The sequence below is a fragment of the Carassius carassius genome, chromosome 18 (assembly GCF_963082965.1).
Source record: "Carassius carassius chromosome 18, fCarCar2.1, whole genome shotgun sequence".
Lineage (NCBI taxonomy): Eukaryota > Metazoa > Chordata > Actinopteri > Cypriniformes > Cyprinidae > Carassius > Carassius carassius.
In genome coordinates, this window is record NC_081772.1 from 15,064,956 (window position 1) to 15,088,126 (window position 23,171).

The 23,171-nt window shown below is 36.6% G+C and overlaps 1 protein-coding gene across 2 annotated transcripts in view; it reads left to right on the top strand.

The window, feature by feature from the left end:
- The first annotated feature begins 8,508 nt into the window (after positions 1-8,508).
- LOC132092510 (transcription regulator protein BACH2-like) overlaps positions 8,509-23,171 on the top strand; it is a 92,175-nt gene continuing 77,512 nt past the window's right edge. The window contains exons 1-2 of one of the 2 annotated variants that reach the window (XM_059498767.1): positions 8,509-8,803; positions 21,997-22,241. In XM_059498767.1, coding sequence (XP_059354750.1) covers positions 22,227-22,241 — 15 coding nt within the window. In that variant the 5' untranslated portion in view covers positions 8,509-8,803; positions 21,997-22,226. The remainder of the gene's footprint in view (positions 8,804-21,996; positions 22,242-23,171) is intronic. The other variant, XM_059498768.1, reaches the window with a different exon arrangement.

The window sequence follows — 23,171 nt, forward strand, 5'->3', positions numbered from 1 at the left end:
TATTATAGATATATATTTTAGGGTGGATAGCTACATTGTCATGGCGATGAAGTAAGCGTATTTCACAATGAGAATGTTAGTAAAAACTTTCTCAAATGAAAAATGTGTGGGGAAAGAATGAATGTTGTTTGTGTCTTGGGCTTTACCTTCAAAATTTTATCACTATTGTATATTCAGAGTGCCCTGCGGTTACTGGGAACTTGACATTATTTATAGAAAAGGAAGCACCAGTGGAAGTTATTTCTTAGAATCAACACTTCGCCATCGATTGGGTTTCCCTTGGAATATTCCTTTAATGTTTTGACGATGTAATACTTATTTCAACCAGAAGAGAGAGATAGAGCTTAAGCCCTTCATTGCTCTTCATCCGCAAACCCTTCCTGTCTCAAACAAAGGAATCTGGTGTGATGCTGAGGCGGTGCTGATCAAACACACACAAATGACACTGACAACCACTACATACATCAAGTATTTCTTCAAAAATTACTGAACCATAATTTCTTGAGTTAAAAATAAAGTAGTAAATAAATGGAATCATTAGCAAAAGAAGTAATAGCCAGTATCTTCAGATAAATGAACTTGAGGGAGGTGGTGTGTATTACAGCCAAGAATAACCAGTATTGTGCAAATTAGGTTTAAATTTGACCTGTGCTGTACAGTTGCATGTGCTTGAGGTTGCAGCGACATGAATCAAACTCATTCAGTCCACATGATGTAATTCTGTCTCCTTTGGTGAGGTATTGTGTTGTGGCTTCTCTGGCCAGTGTTAAGTGTTCAGGAGGTTGAGAAAGGGACTGAGGGTATTGTTTAGGGGCCATCGGATGAGATGCTGTCATCCTGGCCTTTTGTTTTTTGTTGTTCAGAGCGATGGCGAGAAATGAGAAACAGATTGTGGAGGGTTTAGGGTGACTGGAGGAACCCTGGGCTTCAATGAAGTCATCAGGAACAGTTATACATTACAGAAACTGCAGGGCAGTCGTGACATTTCTGTATCTGTGTACCGGGTTACAGTTTGTGAAGCAATTGTGAGTTAGAAGCTGATGCAATAAAATCATACAAGTTGTTAATACCAATGTGAAGCATTACCCAGACAGCAAAGCATTTATTTATTTTTATCTTGCACACTCTTATCACCAGTATTCATTGGAAATACTTGTCATTTTCAATGCATCAACATTCTCTTTTGTTGTTGTTGGTGGTGACAAAGTTTCTCTGAAATTTGTATTAGATCTCTCTCTCTCTCTCTCTCTCTCTCTCCCTGTAACCATGGTAACTGCCTGGAAATAGGCTAGGAATGGTAGAGGTGGTTGCAGTTTTTAGTAATGGCCAGAATTTGGGTCACAATATCTGTATATCAGTCTATAAATTCCACAGTGTTCCAGATAACTTCTTTCATTAATCAGAATGATTCCCTGGCCAGCACTTTTCAAATGTGGCTACAGGCGATTCTTCGCATGCTTGTGAGCACAGATCCTCTGAGACCCTTCAGAGGAGACAAAGAGAGCTCAGCTCACTGCTGTTGATGCACTAGTCTCAGGTCTTTGATTCGCTTGTTTTCCTCTAGCATCTAAAGGATGGAGAGAATAAAAATGAGCTTCTGGTACATAATGTGAATAGTTTGTCCCTGAAATAAATTGGTAAATGGTTTATGTATGCTGATACAATGCTTTAGATCTTTTAAAGAGATACATGTTCCCTCTCACTCAAATCTGCACTTTTTATTTTAACAGTGCCATTTTCACACATTGCAGTTGTTGAAACTTTGAGTCCCTGTTGTTGATTTGACGGAGCCTGTGGCTTACAAACCATAATGAGCAGGTTTTCACTTCATCATTTACATCTTCCCTGTTTCTTCAAGTGCAAGACAACAAATATATGAACATTAAGAATATATCTGACTCTGTGCTTTGCCTTCAGCTTGTCACTTTGTATTGAATAACTTCCATTTTAGAAACAATATTGATCTTCACTGAAAATAGTTCCAAATGAAGTCAAATCAAATGAACCGTTGTGCACATCCGAGATTACATAGTAGTGGAAATTTCTTTCCTGAATGAGTCAGGAAATGAATCAATTGGCTGTTATTCAAATGACTCATTCATAAAATGAAGTAGTGTTATTGAACAAATCAGTTGAGTAATTGATTCAATGACTCACTCATAAAGGAAGTAATTTGTTGGACACTGTACTATCCTTGTGTAGCAACACAGCTGATGCTGGTAGGTTACGTGATAGTACAACATGGTGGATGTAATACATCTGAATTTCAGTCAAATTCATACTTGTTAACAGTTGTGAAATAAGTTCAAATTCAAATGTAGTACCTGCTCAGACAATATGTGATTTTAGACACATTGTTATGTTTTTCATTCTTGAATGAATAGGTGCTTGAATGATTCAATGACTCGTTCATAGTTCAAATGTTATTGAACGAATCGGCTGGGTAATTAATTAAATAACTTATAAAGCCAGTCGGTTGTTTACTTCCTTAATCTGTGTTTGAACGAATCGGTTGAGTTAATAGTTAAATGAAAAAAAAAAAGTTACTTGTTTCATACCCAAAATAATCAGTATGATCAGTATTGTTTATCATTATAAAACAATTGGGTTGACTGAATACTTAAAATGACTGACTCATGAAGACAACCACTTGTTGCCATCGTCTGACATAAAAACCTGCAGAAAGCCTTTGAAAAATCCCCACCGCTGATGAAATGCTCAAACACAGACAGCCGCAGTGATGCAAACAGTGAAAAGTCCCAGTTCTGCTGGACTCTTGCTCATCAGATTAGAGAAGTAGATGACTATTCTCAATAGTATATACACAAGAATTCAAGATAATCATAGCTTTTTATTCTTAAAAACCTTCAGTTCAGCGGAGGAAAATGAATCTAGACAAAGAATCGAAATAATTGAATGATAATGTGACCATGAGAGAGACGGAGAGACAAACCGCAACCAGCTATTTTTGTGATCGCCTGTGTGAGTGGGTGACACGGTGTGGGTGGAAAGGTAATGGTTTTGAGCATGTGGAGTGATGAACATCTCCCTGCACAGCACAGGAGCTTCCGACTCTCAGCTTCAAAACTGATGAGTCATCTCACGCACCATTTGTTCGTATTCAGTCAGACATGCCCCAGAGAGTGTACTGTAACTGCTCACCTACAGAAATCTAATTAGAGAGTCTGGATGTACAGGATTTCATCCGTTTAATCCAGCTAACAGGGGCTGAATACACACAGCCTCTAGTATACAGTGAAGAGCAGACCACATGGAGGGAGATGATAGCCTGAGTGCATAACTGGATCCCGTTTACGTAGTCTTATCACCTTCAGGCATTATGAGCAAACAGGATGTTAATTTAGCATTTATAGAGTCTCAAGGGCCTCTAACCTTTTTTTAAAGGGAGCAGATTTGCTTTAGAAGAAGCTTTGATATTTTTAATTTGAGATTGAGTGTACAATCCGTAATTGGCAACACCTTTGAACAGCAACACTCTTTCATGCCTCTGTGGTGAGGTGTTTTCAAGCTTTGTTTTCAACGTCAGTGTTAATTCCTGTGGTTCTTCGTGTGCTAACTCATCAGTTATAGACATTTAGTGTTTTTAGACATAGATGTGCTTGCACTTAGGTGAGCTTTCAGAGCAACAGTAGCTCAGTTTACAGATTCTCTTACTGGTGGAGAGGAGACAGAGTGATGAAGCCAATCAGCGGATATGGGGATTGTTAGGAGGCCATGATGGTCAGAGGCCAATGGGCGAATTTAGCCAGGATGCCGAGGTCACACCTCTACTCTTTCGAAAGACTTCCTGGGTTTTTAAATGACCACAGAGAGTCAGGACCTCGGTTTAACGTCTCATCCGAAGGACGGTGCTTGTTGACAGTATAGTGTCCCCATCACTACACTGGGGCGCTAGGACCCACACAGACCACAGGGTGAGCACCCCCTGCTGGCCTCACTAGCACCTCTTCCAGCAGCAACCTAGTTTTCTCAGGAGGTCTCCCATCCAGGTACTGACCAGGCTCAGTCCTGCTTCAGTGGGAAACCGGTCTTGGGCTCCAGGGTGATATGGCTGACGGTGTACGAAGTTGTTTAATGTGTACAAATGTATTAGATCTATTGTTATGCTGATCTCATGCATTTATAGAATGCCCATAAGTCTAATTTAAACAAGTGCATGCATTTTGAAAGTATCATCCTGAAGATAATTGTGATATTAAGATTCAAAGGGATTTTTCTCCTGATTCATCACTGATAAATCTGGTACAAATGTCATTTCCTTTTCCCTCATTTTCACAAACTTAATCACTATGGTAAACAGGGCAGTAAACACTGGTTTGCTTTCAGTACAAGATGTGGCTGATCAAGTAATGCAGGGTTTCTACTGCCAAGAACAAAACTATTAGTTTGGCTCTGGTTTGAATTGTAAAACAACCTTTAATCCCCCCCCCCCACACACACACACACATACGCAAATATACGTACATGCATAAACACCCACACTTGGCCTCAGCTGACAAGTTTACAATAACAGCCTGTCAAATGTGCAAGTTCTGTCTTTTATCTGAATGTCTGAAGATGTTCTGCAGAGTAACAACTTTTTGTCCAAAATTTTAAGGAGAGGTCCTCCAAAAGTGGAAGATTAGTTCAACCAGATATGAAGGATCTATCATCATTCACTTACCTTCATGTCGTTCCAAACCTGTTTGACATGCTTTCTTCTGAATGGGGACTGCATGAGGCTTTCAGGCACAAAAAAATGATTTTTGAACATGAATAGATATGATCTATTAAAAAATAGTTTTCTGTAGTTAAAATAAAGATGATAAATAGGTGAAAAATTGAAATAAAATACTCCTAAAATATATAAGCCTAAATGTAAAAATTAAAATAAACTAGCATGTGACAAAAGCACACAAAAATCACAATTAAAATTTGAATTAAAACAAAGTATAAACAAATGCAAATTCAATAATTACTATAATAGTGTATAAATAAAACTGAAATACTTTTTTAGATTTGTGTTAAACTCAAGGCTGTGTGTGTATATATATATGCTAGTTCTCTCATGAACAAGCCATTAACAAGGTTATAGGTTAAGGCTCATGAACAAGCCAATAAGAAGGTTATTTATAAGCTACAGCTTCAGTCCTCTTTGAAAATAGTGGCCTAAGTATTCTTCAAACATTCTCTCTTTGTGCTGCACAGAAGTAAGTCATATGGGTTGTGAAAGATTATTTTTTTAACAAGCATTTACCTTAATAATAGAATGTTATGAATATGTCTATTATTATTATTATTACTATTATTATTACAAAGCAAGAACAATCTTTTCGGCCTATCGACTATTTTTGTAATGTGTGCAATTCTTTATATGTATGAATGAGAGTATGGGTGAAAGTGTACCGTCCTGTGTTCACAGAGGTGTGCAGTGTTCTCAGGGGGGAAGTGTTACCTGTCCTTTAGGTAACCAGAGCTGTTGTTGGTATCTGTGTGGTGTCTGTGTTGTGAATGGCAGTTAGCCTGCTCCCTGAGGCTCTGCTGGGGAAGCAGCAATTGACGTAATCAAAGCATTTGACTTTAAATTCAATGTTGGCTGGCCTCTGAGGATACGGCTGAGTTTACGTCTTTGTGCCTCTGTCGGGGCTTGCCTCGCACCTTAGCGATCCAGTATGTGGATGTCATTTGGCACCGTGTTGCACTGCAGTAACCGCAAAGTCAATTAATCTCCTCTGAAATGAGTCATCAAGTGTGGCCGACTGTTGTGTATTCGGCTGGTTCAAGGGGGCCTGTTTTGATTTGACACCAGTCCTTACTGTTATGACTCATACTTTTCGGCTACTGGCGGGATTTGACATGTCGTCTGATGTTGCGTTGTGCTTCGCTGAACTTTTTGGGCAATTTTCGTGCAGCTGTACAGCAATTTTCATATTTTTCTTTTCCAATAGAGTTTCTGATTATCTTTTGCAAGGTAATTTTTTAAAATAACGTTAAAGGAACACTCCACTATTTTTGAAAATAGGCTCATTTTCCAACTCCCCTAGAGTTCAACAGTTGAGTTTTACTGTTATCGAATCTATTCAGCCGATCTCTGGGTCTGGTGGTAGCAGTTTTAGCTTAGTTTAGCATAGAAGACTGGACTGAAGACTGGAGTAATGGCTGCTCTAAATTCAGCTTTTCCATCACAGGAATAAATTACAGTTTTAAAATATATTCAAACAGAAAACCGCTATTTTAAATTGTATATGTATATGCATGTATGAATATATACCTTCTACCCTATGCATACATATACATGTTAGTACTTGTCCACTGTCTTGCTGGACGAGGTTCAGAGAAATTCATTCTGCTAGCGCTCCATTTGAGCCTTAAATATGACAATGTGTTGAGGTGGTAATTGCAGAGGGAAGTTTCAGAGCTTTTTGTTTGTTAAAGCTGCAGTGGGGCCACTTTCTCACACTTTAGGTTAGTTAATAAAATAAAAGGTCCCATCCAAAATGCAAAGTCTACATTATATCTTGCTTGTTCTCCCTATATCTACCTGTCTGTTTGTCCGATAGAATGCTGGTGGGAATCAGAAGTCCCATGACTTTGATGATCTGCCTTAAATCAATCAGTAACTCAATCTCAATACGACGGCGTGGGGGGCCCCTGGGAGAAGACCACAGGGAAAGGTCAGCAAGTGCAGGAATGCCACTTGAACTCCTTGGCTTTTCATGTAGGGACATTGAGTCCTTGTGAATGTTTCTTGTGCAACATTCAGCACCATAAATGACTGTTCTAATCCTTCAGACAAATAAGAATATTCTATATGCATATAAGCTGAAACAGTGTGAGAGATCTTTCTAATTATTTTGCATGTGAATCACTATAATAATTTTAATATTCTTTAAAGCTCTCTATGTTGTTCTTATAGTGTAAAGAAAAGGGTAACTTGATAATTAGGCAAGTACACATATTTCATAGCCAGAAGAAGCAATATTTGTTTGTTTGTTTTTTTTAATGCATTTGTATTTCTTTTTTAAATTCCTCTTTATACGACTCAACTGGACTGTTTCTTGTATACACTTAATCCCACATTGAGACAGGGAGCCCTGAATTATAAAATAAGAAAAACAAATTAAATGTCTGTGGCTGCTAAATAATTCATAATTACATGCATGTTCCCTAGGGGAAGGATTCTACACTAGAAATGAGAATATTTCTCAAGCTCTCTGGTGCAAACAGTAGGATGGTTTGGCACAAAACATGCTGAAATTAGGAGCTGTGATCCCCGGGTAGACTGCATACACAGTCATCTCTCTTTAGGTGCAAGTACTTGGTTGCTTAAAATAATTAATATAGCCTATTGTTGTTGTTTTTGCATTAAAAGTGATTGTTATATAATGTTTTTTTTATAGTTCAAAACCTTCTGTCCCCCAGACTAAAATGTTAGCATTTTCATATTTTTATACAAATATATAAATGCAGTACAACCACACTGGCATAGATGAATTCGATAGGGAACTATATAATGAAGGAAGATTTTAACTGAAAGGTTGAACATTCAAAGGACAAGTACATTTTTAATGCATGACAGGGCAAGTCACATTAACTTCATTTTACAAATGTACTGATAATTATATTTGTTGGCCAAAATATTTATTTAATGCTTTCACATTTTTGTAAGTTATCTTTTAAGTTATTTTAGATGCACGAATGGTTAATTTTTCCTTCTTTTTTTTTATAATCAAAAGTTGTCAGTGTGTTTGCTGAACTCATTTTTGTTTCCTAGACAATAAAGGTGGAAATTGTAGCCACAATTTTTTTGTAGCCAATACTTTAAGCCATGTGTCGATATATGAATTAATAAAAATAAAAACCTACACTGAGAAATATTCACATGTAAAATCTGCTACTTTTTAAAAAAAAAATTATTTAAAATGACATTTTCTGAATAAACGAATTTGATATTACAATTTTTAAATAAAGCTTATTAAAAAGATACTATTTATTTTTTAAGATATAGATATAAGATTTATTTATTTATAGATATATAATTTGTCTTTAAAAAACTACACTGAGAAATATGTATATATATTTATATATAAAAAATTAAATAGTAATAAATACAAATATAAAATATTTTTGAGTGAACTAATTTAATATTACAAAGTGTGAAATTACAGCATAGTAGAAAACGATGTAATGTTCGTAATGAACAGGTCAGTAGCCCGCACATCCACACATTTCAAACGTCCAGTCAGTTTCAATTTGTATGTATCGTCCTTTAAAGTTTTTCAAGACGTGAGTCTCAGTCCTCGTCTAGGATCAGCCTGTACTCGTGAAACTGGCTTCGGAACACACATGACTGTCCCCGCCACTCTAATTCGCGAATCGCGGCTGCGCACATATTTGGAGTAAGGTGCCTTGCCGCTGGAGGCAGCAACGCAATGCGCAGCGCGCGCTATGTTGTGAATGAGGGATGGGATGACGTCAGTGCGCGAATGTCAACAATGTAGCGATTGAGAGTAGGCGTTTCATTCGAGTGTAACAAACAGAGGAGACGGAGCCGCACGCTGTAGAGATCACCACACACATTTACATACATACACATATTTTTATAAACACCTTTACAACCATAAACGTGCTTTTTTTTCCTCCTAAAGGAAAATATTGAAAGAGTGCACCGCAAAACGTGATCTCCCTGCAACCCGGGGGCTTTAGGAGTCTGCAAGGAAGTCATCATGTGAAAATATATATATATATATATTTGCTAAACGGACAAAAGGGCTGTATCACAAGGAAAAAAGCTAGGCTGAAGGTGAGTTGCATGATTATTTTTTTGCTCGATGCGTCCTGTGCGTTACATGTGATTCGTCTGTCGCAAATGGAAACGGAGCGCCAAACTTGTGTTTTAGAGTGAGCTATTTCACATTCACAGCTACCAGGTTCTTGGAGGATTTGTGTCACAAAATATTGGCAAATATCACAGATGGGGAAAAACTCGACCGCATGCTACTTGGGTTTTCTTCAGCTGAAAACACACTCCTTTTAAACGTAAGGTTACCACATCCTGTTGTGCAGCAGTAACAATAGTTTGAGTGTGTTTGCTAGTAGTGGGATGCACTGCGATCCCGGGGGGAGGAGGGGTCAGGCATGGCTTGTTTTCGCTTAAAGAAAAGAAGTTGTCACTCGGCCTTGACCGATCATAACAACGACGGAGACCCCCGGTGTAGATTCCCGCCTCTCTTTCTTCCTATTGAATGGATACGTTGAGAAATAAAGCGGGTTTCAGTTGTTTAATAATTATCGCAACGGTTTTTATTATTAACATTATTATTATTATTTGCCGTAATGATTACCCAGTTCATATATTTTATACAAATTTGCACGAGGGTTTAATCTAGCGTGCAGGGCTGCATATCAGCTCATTGCCGTTTCAAAGCGCAATCGGATAAAAATACACGGCTGTCGGAAAATGTGCTTACTGCAGTGGGTTGTAAAAATGGGAAGCAAGCTGTCTTTGTTTTGCGCAGCACATCTCTGATGTAAACCACAGCCAATGCATTACACACTCTGATTAATCCGCATAAAATCAGCAGAATATTTGCTGTGTAAGGGACGGCGAGCCTTATTTGGTTCAGCAGCCAATGCAAACATCTCGACTACCATTTAAAGGAACGAGGGAAGGCTGGATCTCCGGTCTTCATAAAGCAACCGATGAACTTCCTTCATGCAGGTGTTTCGCATTAAGTTCCGCGTTGAATAATGCGACTAATTTAACGGACAGCAGCAGAGGTGGATGTAATAAGCGCGGGCGCGAGCGTTCGGGAATGTGGTGTCATACTTCTCTTTCTACTGCTGTATGACGCTGAAGCGCATTTTTTTCTTTTTTTTTGGTGCAGGAGTTTATGTGGTTATAAGTTGTTATGAATGAGTTAGTGGTTTTATTTCCCAAATTTAAATAACCAATTCCCGTTTATGCTTTAATAAAGACAATACGAATGTAGATTATTTAGATGTTGTAGCCTATATAGATAGGGTTTGTGCTGAAAATCCTGGACTATAATAAATATATATGTACATAGGCTAATCATATTTCAGTCTCTTCAGTTAACGAATTAATTCCGGTTATTCAGTGAGTGAGTTGACAGGCGTCTGAATGAATCAATGTTATGAGGGCATTTGAAATGAGGTGATGCAGCAGTTTGAGCTGCGCGTGCATTCCTTTGTCTGCGACGCTACTGAACCATCCAGGATATTTTTCCTTTGCCCCAGATAGGCTACATGACGGACTAAATGTTCATGTCTTTGTTGCATATTTTTGCATCAATTTCGAATTTGCTATACATTTCCTATCGCCCTAATAGCATATTAATAGGATCGCTCTTTTTAACACTTGTCCCTTATGAAACAGTTTAGGTACACTTGCCCATTCCCATTTCTAAGCGTTCAAGATAGACTGTAGTAAAACCATAGCTAGCAAAACCTACGTTATTGTCTCATTTTAATTGAATGTGCTTTTATGTTTGTAAATTGATTTGAATAGATATAGAAACACGTGCATAATCTCGTATTGCAGATTTGACGCCATGTTTTTTTTACACACTCTCATGCGTTCAAACTCAACACTGTCCCTCCCCTGATGGAGATCACAGAAATCCATTTTGCATCAGCAGATGTCATAAAGTGATAGTTATTTAAAATAGTGTACATTCTTTAATCACTTGCTCAAATTGTTCACTTTCTTCTTTTCATTAAACACAAAAGATGTAGTAAGGTAGAATGACAGCCTGTTACCATTCACTACGTTGCATCTTTTTTGCATCATACAGTGAAAGTGCATGGTGACTGAGGCTCTCATTGTGCCTAAAATCTTCTTTTGTGTCCAACAGAAGGAGGTCCTATGGGTTTTGATTGCATGTAAATGATGCAAACTGAAGCTTAACAAGCCTAACTTTAGTAGATGTAACAAATATTTGTGTGGCACTATAGGTCTGGGTTTAAGGGAAATTTACCTGAAGTGTATGCTGATCAGTCCATAAGAAACATATTTGCATAAGTAAAAAAAAAAGTGTCTTCTTTATTCTTTTAGATGCCATGGACGTCTAAATTTGCTCATCCTTTTTGCATCGTTTTGCAAAATTGAATTAGCTACTGAATATATTTCAATGAAAAAAAAAGCCCCAATTTATATACTGTGAAAAATTAATATTATAAATATGTGGAAAATAGTATGTGAAAAATAAATTACATTATTACATGCATTATATTATTACATTGCATTATGTTTTTTCTATTCATTGTAATACTGTACTGTCAGACGTATTATTTATTCAAATAGATTTATTTAATGTATTTTAACACATTTTTAATTGTTTAAATTAAATTTAAAATATAAAATTGTAAAATTTATTTTTTGATTTTACTTCATTAGTAGTAGTAGTAGTATTTATGTTAGTATACATTAGCATTTATTTATTTATTTATTTATTCAGTTTACTCTTATTTTTCTTTTACATTATATACAGTATTTTTTCTAAACTTTTTCATGGACCCCCAAACACTCTTGTGACAGACCCCGGACCCTAATTTGAAAACCTCTATTACCATACATAAATCTCCTATGCCGTATAATACAAGCTGTCTTGTTGAATTTGAACAGATGTACATTTTCTTAAATATAGAAAGTTAGTGCAAAAAAGCCCCTAATCTTATGATTTTTATTCTATATTGTAAAAAATTGTCTAAATATACCCTATTAAAGATCACTTAACCGTTTAACAGCAGTTTTTTTGTCCAAGCATTCTCATTCTGATGATTCATCAACTGACAGGAATTAAGAATAATTTTTCTTTGGAGCCTATCCCATTGTTGTTGATTGTTTTGGATGGCATTGAGTAACTAGAGTAGGAAAATATACCAGTATTTCACATCAACCTCATTAATGCCTAATGATTGATATTGGATTAAGTAGATTTTAAACTCTCATGCATCATAGTACTGGAACAGCAGTGTTCTGGTACATTAAAGATTTTACAAGTTTTAGCATTTTTTCTCTCCCGCCTGTTTAAATAAGCTCACCAGGAAAGCTCTTCACAGAGAATAAGAGCCTTGGGTATGAAAACATGTTCCCATAGCCGTCCCACGTCAGCACTAAGGCATGTTTGACTGAGTTCCAACCTCTGAGAGGGAGAAAAAGGAAAAGAGAAAGATTGAGAGAGAGCAAGCTGAGCCATTTAAGTTCAGACAGGGCTTTTTTCTGTTCTCACATGGCATTTTGGGTGGCAGTGAGTGACTGGCATCACATGGGTTTTTGTGCCAAGGCAAATCTCACTGGCTGTTGCCCCAGGCCAAATCCTGATTGGATTGTTTTGTTCTGGGATTATAAATCAGTTAATCCGGGTAAAACTGTCTCATTTGAAAGTTTTGACTTGTCACTGTCATCCAGTGCTCTTAAAAGGTGTTAAAATGCAACGACAACAACAAATAAAAATGATTGACAGTCCGGTCCACATCTGGCCTGAATTGAGCTCCAGTTAAAAACAACAAGCGCAAACGAGCAGGAAGTTAATGGGTGGAATAGTGGAAGCGTTCAACTCAATGGAAGCCCATAAAAACCACACCAGGAATTCCTTAACAGTCAACAGTCTCTCCGGCCCACAGCAGCGTGCGGAAAGAGAATTCCACTCGGAGCGCTGAATTAACACAATTACTGTCACGTTCGGATCATTGCTTTTTAAACTCCTTCTTTGTGGGAGTTCTGTTTTAAGCTGAATCGAGGGATTTATGTGTGTGGTTATTAATGGATGACGTGTGTCTGTCGGATTTTCGGTGCTTCCTCCTGGCGGCATCAGCTCTGAGCGAGCAGTAAACACACTGCACAGCTGCTGTTTTGATACTGTCAGCCTCTCTCGCACATAGTAAACCTCTCCTGTTCTGCTCTCTTTCTCATTGATCCTTTTCTCAATGTACACTAGAGTTCAAAAGTATAGGGTTCACTGGGTCAGTAAGATTTTTTTTTTAGTAAATTAATACTTTAACTAAGCAAGGCTGCATTCGATTGATCAAAAGTGACAGTAAAGACATTTAGAAAGATTTCTGTTTCAAAATAAATGCTGTTCTTATGGCCTTTTTATCCGTTAAAGAATCCTGAAAAAGTGTATTACCAAAAATAATAAGCAACTCAACTGTTTTTAATTTCAGTAATAATCAGAAATGTTTCTTGAGCACTAAAACAGCATATTAGAATATTTCTGAAGGATCATGTGACACTGAGGATCATTGTGAGCATAAGAGTCTAGATAACTTATATGTACTTACATGAAAACTTATATGAATGGTGTATGATCAGATATATTATTGATATAAGTTGTTCTGACTGAGACTCAAATAAAGGTCATTTAGGACCACTAGTGATAATTGTCATAATCAGTGTTGATTAATTATTTCATGTTATATCCAAGTCAATCGTGAATCGTTTCCTAATTTAATATTGTGGCTGTGTAGGACTTTAGAAGCAGTTGTAGTGTTAGCCAAACTATGTCAAGAGAAAAATGGAAACTAGCTGTACCTGTTTGAATTACAATGAGGGGTGAAATGTAGTTTCATGTATCTTCTTTTTTTAGATCAAGCCAATAAGTGTCATAGTTTTCTCAGCTTTCGCTCTTTTTTTTAATTACGGAGCACATCATCTGAGTCATTTGTTATTTTTTCCTGTTTCTGTAGCAGGTATTTACCGCAGAGTTGTTTGCCATTGTGAAACTATTCTGTTTCAATTTACAAGTTTCAAGTTTGGTTTCACCATTTGAGGGTGTTGCCCTGCAGGTTTTAGAGTATGCTTGTGTATAAGGCTATATGCACATGCTTACAATACATGTACACTGATGATTTTTTTCCCCACCATACTGGCCAGAATTTCCACACAAAAATTATTTGTATCTTAAAAAAACAAAAAAAACATCAACAACAGAAAAATATTCTAGTATAAAATGCTGTGGAAGAAATCATGCATTTAGATGTCCAGTTGAGTCACACCTTCAGCATATTATTTTCTTTAAAATGAATGTCTGTCATCATCTACCCATCCTTATGATTGACACGCTCATGATTGTTTGATGAACACAAAGTTAATAAAAAAGCATTTATTTGAAATAGACAAATTTGTAACATTATAAATGTCTAAATAGTCACTTTTGATCAATATACAGGATTATTTCACTTCCAGAATAAACATTTCCTGATAATATATTCACCCTCATGCAGTCCAAGATGTTCATGTCCTTCTTTCTTCAGTCGCAAAGAAATGAAGGTTTTTGAGGAAAACATTCCAGGTTTTTTCTCCATATAATGGACTTAAATGGTGGCCAACAGGTTGAAGGTCCAAAATGCAGTTTCAGTGCAGCTTTAAAGGGCTCTACACGATCCCAGCCAAGGAACAGGAGACTCATCTAGTGAAATGATCGTTCATTTTCTTAACAAAATAAAAATGTATATACTTTTTAACCACAAATGCTCATCTTGCACTAATTCTTCGATGCACATCAACAAATTCATGCATTACGTAATCATGTTGGACAGGTCACGCATGTTTAGTTCTTCTTCTGTGTACTCCAGTTCAAAAAGTTAGGGTAGGGTGGAAAACTTCCATCTCATTTTGCCCTCCTATTTCAAAATCATCTGACATTGATGTTTTACCTTTTTTATAAAGGACGTTTGGCTTTCTCTGCACGTTTGCTTTGTAAAAACTGGGTCGGTACTTCCGCCTACCTCACATGGGACCTTTTCAACATATACGTAATCCTTGAAGTCGAGCTAGTGCAAGACGAGCATTTGTGGTGATTTGTGGTTAAAAAGTATATACATTTTATTTTATTTTTTTAAGAAAATGACAGATCATTTAGCTAGATAAGACACTTATTCATTGGCTGGGATCGTGTAGAGCCCTTTGAAGCTGCACTGAAACTGTAATTTGGACCTTCAGCCTGTTGTTCCCCATTGAGGCCCATTATATAGAGAAATATCCTGGAATGTTTTCCTCAAAAACCTTCATTTCTTTGAAACTGAAGAAAGAAAGTCATGAACATATTTGGATGACATGAGGGTAAGTAAACTATCAGGAAATTTTTATTGTGGAAGTGAACTAATCATTTAATGCATCCTTGCTAAATAAAATAATTTTTTTTCTGCCCATGTAAGTCTAAAGGTAAGTGCATCTCCTCTTGGAGATTTGTGTGTGTGTGTGTGTGTGTGTGTTCTGCGGTTAAATTTGGATCTGTCATCCCTGTCAGAATATTCATGCCTGCAGCTTCTGAGTCACATTTGCATTGCAACTGGAGAGCCCTGGAGAACGGCAGACCACTATCACACTGTTTTTCCATTTTTCAGACTTCTTTGGATAATTTCACTGGGCTTTGCATGCTCATTCATGTAACTGTTCTTCACTCTGCAGACTCTCTATCATTCTCACGCTTTCCATATGCCAAACATCTCCCTCCTCTGCTCTGCGTTCCCCTTAGAGTGGGAGTTTAAGCCAATAGAAAGTTTAGATCAAAGTGAGGCTGACTCATTCTGTCCTGTTTGTGATAGAGCAGTTAGCCTCAACATACATCTCATACTGTTCTGACTGTGGAAACGGTTAGCTCCGACAGGTGGCTCACTACCATTAGAGCTGTTAGGTCCAACTGTTAGCCCTCAAAGATTCCACATCATAGGAAGCGTATATGTATAGTCTGAAAGACACTGCAGCTGACAATGGAAACAAGTCTGTATCTATCGCATCATATGTCTTAACAGTAGGTGAAGAGAGAAATTTACCCACCAAATTTTGCACACAGCCTACACAAAGTCCTACACCATGTCTGGCTAAAATAAATGTGGTAAAAGAGTTGAGTCTAATGCGTCGGGGGCTTTTTTTTTTTTTTTTTTTTGGTTAAACTTCTCTTATTTATCTCTACTGTCTCTATGGTTTGTGGATGTAAATCCCAAGAGATGCAACTGTTACAATGAAACATACATATAATAAATTAAACATTGTTTTACATGACAGTCATTTGTAATTTTAGAGATTTTGACTATGACAATTCATATTAATTTAAACATTTTTAAATGGTTTTGAAATAAGTCTTATGCTCATTAAGGCTGCATTTATTTGGTCATAAATACAATAAAAACAGTAATATTGTGAAAAAAGTTATATATTTTTTTATATATATATATTTATAAAATATAAGAAATGTATTCCTGTGATGCAAAGGTGAATTTTCAGCAGCCATTAGTCTTCAGTGTCATATGATGCTTCAGAAATAATTTTAATATATTTGATGCTGGAGAAACATTTATTCTTATTATTTGCTAAAAAAATCTGTGTTGCTTAAATCATTTGCTTTTTCCCAAAATAAGTTTGTAAGATTTGTATTCTTCATCAGTTTGTTAATTAATAATATGAAGTTAATTAAAAGATTCAAAAAATCTTACTGACCCCAACATTTTGAATGATAACATATTTAAATATATATAAGTTTTTTTAAACAATATATTTAACATTGCAGGGTAATCTAAATGAACAGAATTTGTCTAGAAAAGTGAACTTCGACAGAAATCCCCTGGCCAGTATGCAGGGCACAGTGTACATTAGTAGGCACCGTGGGAATTGAAAACCGCTTGTGCAGTGTCACTGGATCTCAGTTTGCAATTCTCCCTCTCTTTTTCACACTCTTAACTGTTCCAGCATTATTTATGTGCTGATGTGCTGCTGTCTGCAGAAATCTCCAGGCCACCTTATCAATGCTTGACTGCTCCAAAGCCTTAAGCTCAGAGTTCTTCAGTGCTTCTCTCTCCAGAAATGACAAACAGGCAATCAGTGACCTGAGTGAAGCAGGCAGGAGTCTCTTAACTGCCTGCAAAATAGCCACTCTAAGTGCTGCAGTGAATGTGGGCCAGGCACAGCCTCAGGATATTACACAGACACACAATCTTATATACATTAGATACGTGGACAAACTGTCACACACACAGAAATCAAAATGGTTTCACACCACAATAGGGCTAAGGAAACCTGCGCGGGAGGGCAGGGGTGTCACTGGCCTGTGTCGGTACAGATGAGTCATATATGCAGTGTGCTGTGTCAATATTGATGCTCAGTCTAAATATAACCTACACACCATACCACAAAACTTACTAAAGCACATACACACACACACACACCGCCCAGACTGGAAAACGTGTTTGTTGTGTCTTTTTTATTTTTTTTATTGTTCCTATTTCCCCTATCTGTCAGGATGATGCTGTTGAATGCTTTCCTGCATATTTTAGCATATATGAAAAATAGAGCTTTCCAGGGAATATGTTGCTATGAATGTTTCATGCCCTTACACATTTATGTGAATGGTTCAGAATTGGAGATTAATGCCAGACTGGATATGTGTGCCAGCAGAAGTCAGATTTATACAAGTGTCAGTGTTTTTTCTCCTCGTCATAAGTGCGTCATTGGATGCTCTGTCGAGACTTATCCCAGGTGAACATACCACAGCTATGCTGTCAAAACCCCTGCTTCACACTCTTCATCAGAGAAAAGGTTTTGAGTTGGATTGAAAAAACAAAAGAGACGGTTCCTGTACCTTGGCAGCTTCATTTTCAGATTCCTTAGAGTTGGAGCCAACCATAACTTGCAAAAAGAAATGTGGATGTTTTTGACCTCTCTCGCTCTCTCTCTTTCTTTTTCTTCATTACTCTATATTGGATTGCTGTATGGAACAGCAGTAATTTAAAACAATGTCGGCTTAGAGCCTGAATGAACTGTGTCTCAGGCATGCTTGATAATAAACTTGCTGCGTTTCTTTCCCCCTCTGACATTTTTTTCCCGCTATTTTCTGGATGGAAAAAAATGACTTGAGTCCACAAGAGTGGAAGGTATTTAAAACAATCAGCGGATTCCTGGTAAGTGGGTGAGATCATTGTTTTAAAGAAAGACAGCAAGTTAAAAGAGATTTGGAGCGAGGGATGGAGGGCAGTGGGGGTGACCTCTGTGTGTCAAGTTGTTTTCCGTTTGCCAGAGAGACTCAGCAGGCAGAGTGCTGTCCGAGGGAATGCTGGATCTGGCAAAGGTCAGAATTTCTCCCGGATGGATTTATTTGTATTGCTTTGCACTTCAGAACGAATAACAAAACATTCCCATTGTGTGCGTGGAGGTTGTTGTACACCGAAGTCTATTGGAAACATCTGTGGAGGATGAACGCTTGTATGAATAATCATGAATAAATAATAATCCATCAGCAGAGGTCAGCGCAAACAAGTAAGCGGTGTTTAACACTCTAGAGGAGTTTAATAAAATGTTAATTTAAAATTTTGTGTGTGTATGAAAACATTGAAATATTCAAAATAGATTTTTCTTGGGTTTACTACTAAACACTAGAAGTGGCAGACAGCTTCAATAGTTTAACAAAAACTTGGAACACCTGCACTGTAAGAAATGATTTTTCAAAGATGTGTATTCCACATTTTGATTCCATGTGTTACTCGTAATTTCTTTGTAATTGTTTGTGAAATTTACTAGTGATTTCTGATTTAAAATAGTTTCTACACCAGTCTGTTTTCAGTTTAACACCCCAGGGGGGAAACTACAGTTTTATGTAGTGTGACACCGGCTCATTTGGGTTCTTTAGTTAAATGTATTAGTGTATTTTTTATTTATTTCAGACTAACGTGTGTTTTTGGGAGCTTATGAACCTAAATGAGCCTTAAGCCTAAAACAGAAACATTTGATCAAAAATGTAAATTAACACAATTAGTTCAGTATCATTCATCTATTAGTCTTTGTATATTAGGTTGAATCATGTTGGTTGGTGTTTTTTGTCAATTGGAAAAATATTTAATAATATACAAATTAGTTTATAATTTTTTTTTAAATGTTATATTTTGTATAATAGAATTATCTTTTATATTCAGCATTCTTATTAATTCATATAAAAATAGATTTTTAGGAGTGAGGACCATCTTATATCTGATGTAAATAATAAAATAAATAATAATAATTATCAACTAGACAGTTTGCGAGCCACACTCACTTTCATTTGTTTTAGAATTTCATTGATTTTATCCCATTATGATTTCAGCACTCATTAGTGACATGTTAACTTAGTAGTAACCTGCGAAAACAACAGTTTATTGTCTGAGAGGAATTTTACGCTCTCTGGAGTAAATTACTGATTTGTGGGGCACTGAGGTGTGAATGAATAAAAACAAGTATGATGTGTGGTTTTAGTCTTTGTGCAGCTGGAGGTGTGTAAGTGTCTGTGCATCCTGTGAGACTCACACAGGTGGTGAGGGGGAGGGGTAAGAGGTGGGCGTGGAGCAGCAGGGGCGGCATGACCACTTCCTGTTTCAAATGTACAGTAAATCGGTTGCGTCTTTACCAAATCAACACCGTGCACCGGTGGTGGCTTTACGCTGCCTGACAGAAACCTCTTATTGGTTGAGCTTTTGCAGTGTGGCTTGTAGAACAAGACAGCTTTTCTTTGTTCTGTCTTCATTTGCGTAGAGATGTTTTCGTGGTGTCTTAAAGGAGAATGATACCAACAGTTTATTACAATTAAGGTTAGAAACCATACACAAGTGCACAAACGCACACAAAATTTTGCAGTGGTAAACAAAAGACAGAGGTCAAAGGAAATGATGCTTCTGAGGAATGGAAAAGATTAAACGTGGTGTTTGGGAGTTCACTGTCATATAGCTGTGTTTGAAGCACGGAATGCTGCTTTGACTTGCCTGAGGTGGGAAGTTTGACGTGGGTTTGCACTGGACAGAATTACAGTTTCTTAACCTGAGAGTGTAATGGTCACGACCACAGACCTCAAAAGCTTTGAATGTTCTATACTCACTCCATATAATACTGCTATGATGAATGCATTGATCCATAAATGGATCTCTCGCTGCATGCCGGTCAGAGTCAAGCTCAATTTATCAGGTAGCTGATAAAGAAGCTGGTCTGCCCACTGTTAGGTACGGACAGATTTATTTGCCTGCCACTCTGTGCTGCAGTCAATAGCTGTGACCTTAACTTACAGTCGACAGGTTTAAGTGCCAAGGTTCAATCAGTCCAAGCCCCATCATTTCAATGATGAGATTCTTGAAAAAGAAAACATGCTGCAGCATTTAATTGTCTAGCTAAGAATCCAGAAAGGATCTTTAGATTGTTGTCAGTGTTATAGGTTTATATTTGACTTATTGCATATTATTTATTTATATGCTTAAAATGTTAATGTAGACATTTCCACAAAAAAAAGTCTGTTGATCTGCGTGATGTACTGTGATATGTATGATTACTTTTTAAATGGTTAACTAGTAAGCAAACAATAATTTCTAATAATAAAACAACACTTTTAAAGAAGTATTGACAATGTTAATTGTTTAAAAAAAAAATGTTTTTGGCTTTTTTTCAAAATACAAAATCTTTCAAATTATTCAGATTGTTATTTGAAAAAGTTTTAAATAGTTTTTGTTAAGTTAGGTGATTTGTCTTAAAGAAAAAAGAAAGAGACAACATAAATTTACAGATTAAAAAAAAGATTCTTAAACGAAAATTTCGAAAAATGCTCATTTACAATATTTTCTGGATATTCTGGATTGTTTATGTTAAGAATGAAAACTTTCTAAAAATTAAACCATTTATTTTAAATCTTCTTTTAGGTTTTAGCATTTTATTTTAACCTTTTATTATTTTCTCAGAAATTTGTGGTTCTTGTTCTGTTTATGACGCAGGTGTTCGTGTTTTATGTTTGTGTTTTTTTATGTGTTTATAAAAACGTACATTTATATTTAAATCATATATGTATAAACACATATTTATATAGTTTGATACAGGCAATGGAATGGTTATTTGAGGATACACATAAGCCTGAGATATAACTAGCCAGGGTTGTTTGTCTTCTCAAATAGACATTTACAGGGAAGATCTTGTAGAACAGGACTCCACCTTCGCCTATAGGCAAATGCTTACAGCAATTACTAAGTAAAAAAAAAATTAAAACAAGAAGCCCAAAATGTGGGGTGATGTGTAACATTTCAGCCTCTCAGATTAGCTCTCTGACACATAGCTGCGTGGTTTGTAACATTTAAAAATGTTTCCATGAAGCATGCTCCAAGAAAAAGAAACAAACATATTATCACATGAATCTAACAAATCTTTCAGTGATTTTCTGTTTTCTAATAAATAGAGTAATTATATATAATATTTAAAACATATATTGTGGAACTTTACATGATTTTATTTTATGCTTATTTTAAGTTTTAGATTAATTACATTGTTTACAATACAACCAATGCAAGTTTATGAATACATTTTTCACCAACTGTGACAGAAAAATAATTTACAATGCATGAAAATTGCAAAAAAATGCCATTACAACTTGAGAAAATGAGAAAAAAGAGAATATAGAATATACAGAAAAGCCTTAGAAATAGTTTTGCAATTAATAGCTTTAGACTTTAGTAAAACCTTGGTTAAAATCTCAATTAAAATTGACCAAAATAAAAAATTTATTAAAAGAAAAACACACATGTATATTTAAGATAATAAGTGCAAAAATAAAGAATGGCAAAGAATTTCGAATTTTATATTTTAATGTTATAGTTGGTGATGAATGTATGTACAGGTGAAATAAAGCAGCACTTGTAATATTTATTAAAATCTGAAAACAGTGTTAGCTCTCAGAAAACTAAAAGTAGTTTGACATTCATTAACAAGCATTCACAGTTTAGGTTTACAATGTTTCTAAAACTACAAATGATGTTGATCACTTTACAAACAGGACATGATCACTTCGTAAACTGTAATTCACAATGTTCCTGTTGTCGTTCTGACAGAAGATTGTTACATCATTCATTTAGAACAAGCGTGATGTAATACAGGTGCCAACATCTGTCGGTTTTGCCTCAAAAGATGTAGACTGTCATTTGTTGTTGTGATTATCTGAGAAAGATATAATGTATGATAATAAGAAATTCACTTCGTTACAGGAAAGGAAGTATGGCTGAGGTTTACAGTCAATGAAGTCCGAGGGGCATGTGTTAGCGTGCAGAGGTGGAGCTTACTCCACACAGAGAGACGTTCCTCTGTTAGGAGGCCTGTGCTGTCAACCCTGAAAACCCAGCCGAAAACTGTTGCTGGCGCTGCACTACAACATGCATCTCGGCGCATACTAACACTTGGAGCTGTCATTGTCACCTCCCGTCAGAGCAGTCAAACAATGGAACAAACCACTGTGAGTGATCAAATTTGAGTTGAATTTCATGGTTTTTGCTTTTACACCTCAATGCATGTGCATAAAAGATGGGCGCCTTGTTCTGTCAGCCTGTATCACCAGGTTTAGGATTGCTATCTTGTTTTGTTGGATGTGTTTGCAAGTCAGAAAGACTTAAGACATCGTCAGATTTTATATAGACCCAACAGACTTAAAAGATCATGGAACTGGATCACGTTGACAGAGGTATCAGGTCAGTTGTGGGGCGGGTAAATGTTTGACAGGTGTCCTCAAACGTCCCTCCAAATCTCCAGTGGTCCTCTTGTAGAGCTTGAATGAAACAACCTGCAATCTTGCAAAAAGATCTCTATTAAACATTGCATATCTAGTGCTTAGTTTCAGTTAGGAAGTCTGCCATTTTGAAGAGAGGGCACTTCGAGTGCGAAATTGCACCAATAAAATTAGATCCGTTAAAAGTGTTGTTTTCCTACTGTTGTAGTTCACGTATTTCCATTTTTGAAGTCTCTTGCAAAGGAAATAAAGCTTCCTTTACACCGTTTCCTCTCCAGGTGCTGCAAATATCAACTGTTTAAATAAATATCAAGCCGCAAACTGACTGCAATATTAACTTGATATAGAAAAACAACATTGTAGCTGAATGCCTGCCAGAAGGTTCAATCTAATTGTGACAGCATCATAGTACCTTGTCAGATCTGTTTTCTCTTTCTTTCACTGAAGGTTCATTCATATATTCCTGTTGAACTTTTAATATGGTGAAGCAGCGTTCATTGCTGGGAGAGGAAAAGATTTGAACGGCCTCACATCAACGTTGTGTGTATGTAAAGTCAAGCCTCATATCCCATCTTCATTAGAGGATTATTAAAGAGGACAAAAGAAAGCTCTGTCTCGTGGTCATTAGACTCACTCACAGACTTCCACTGGTAAAGCTGC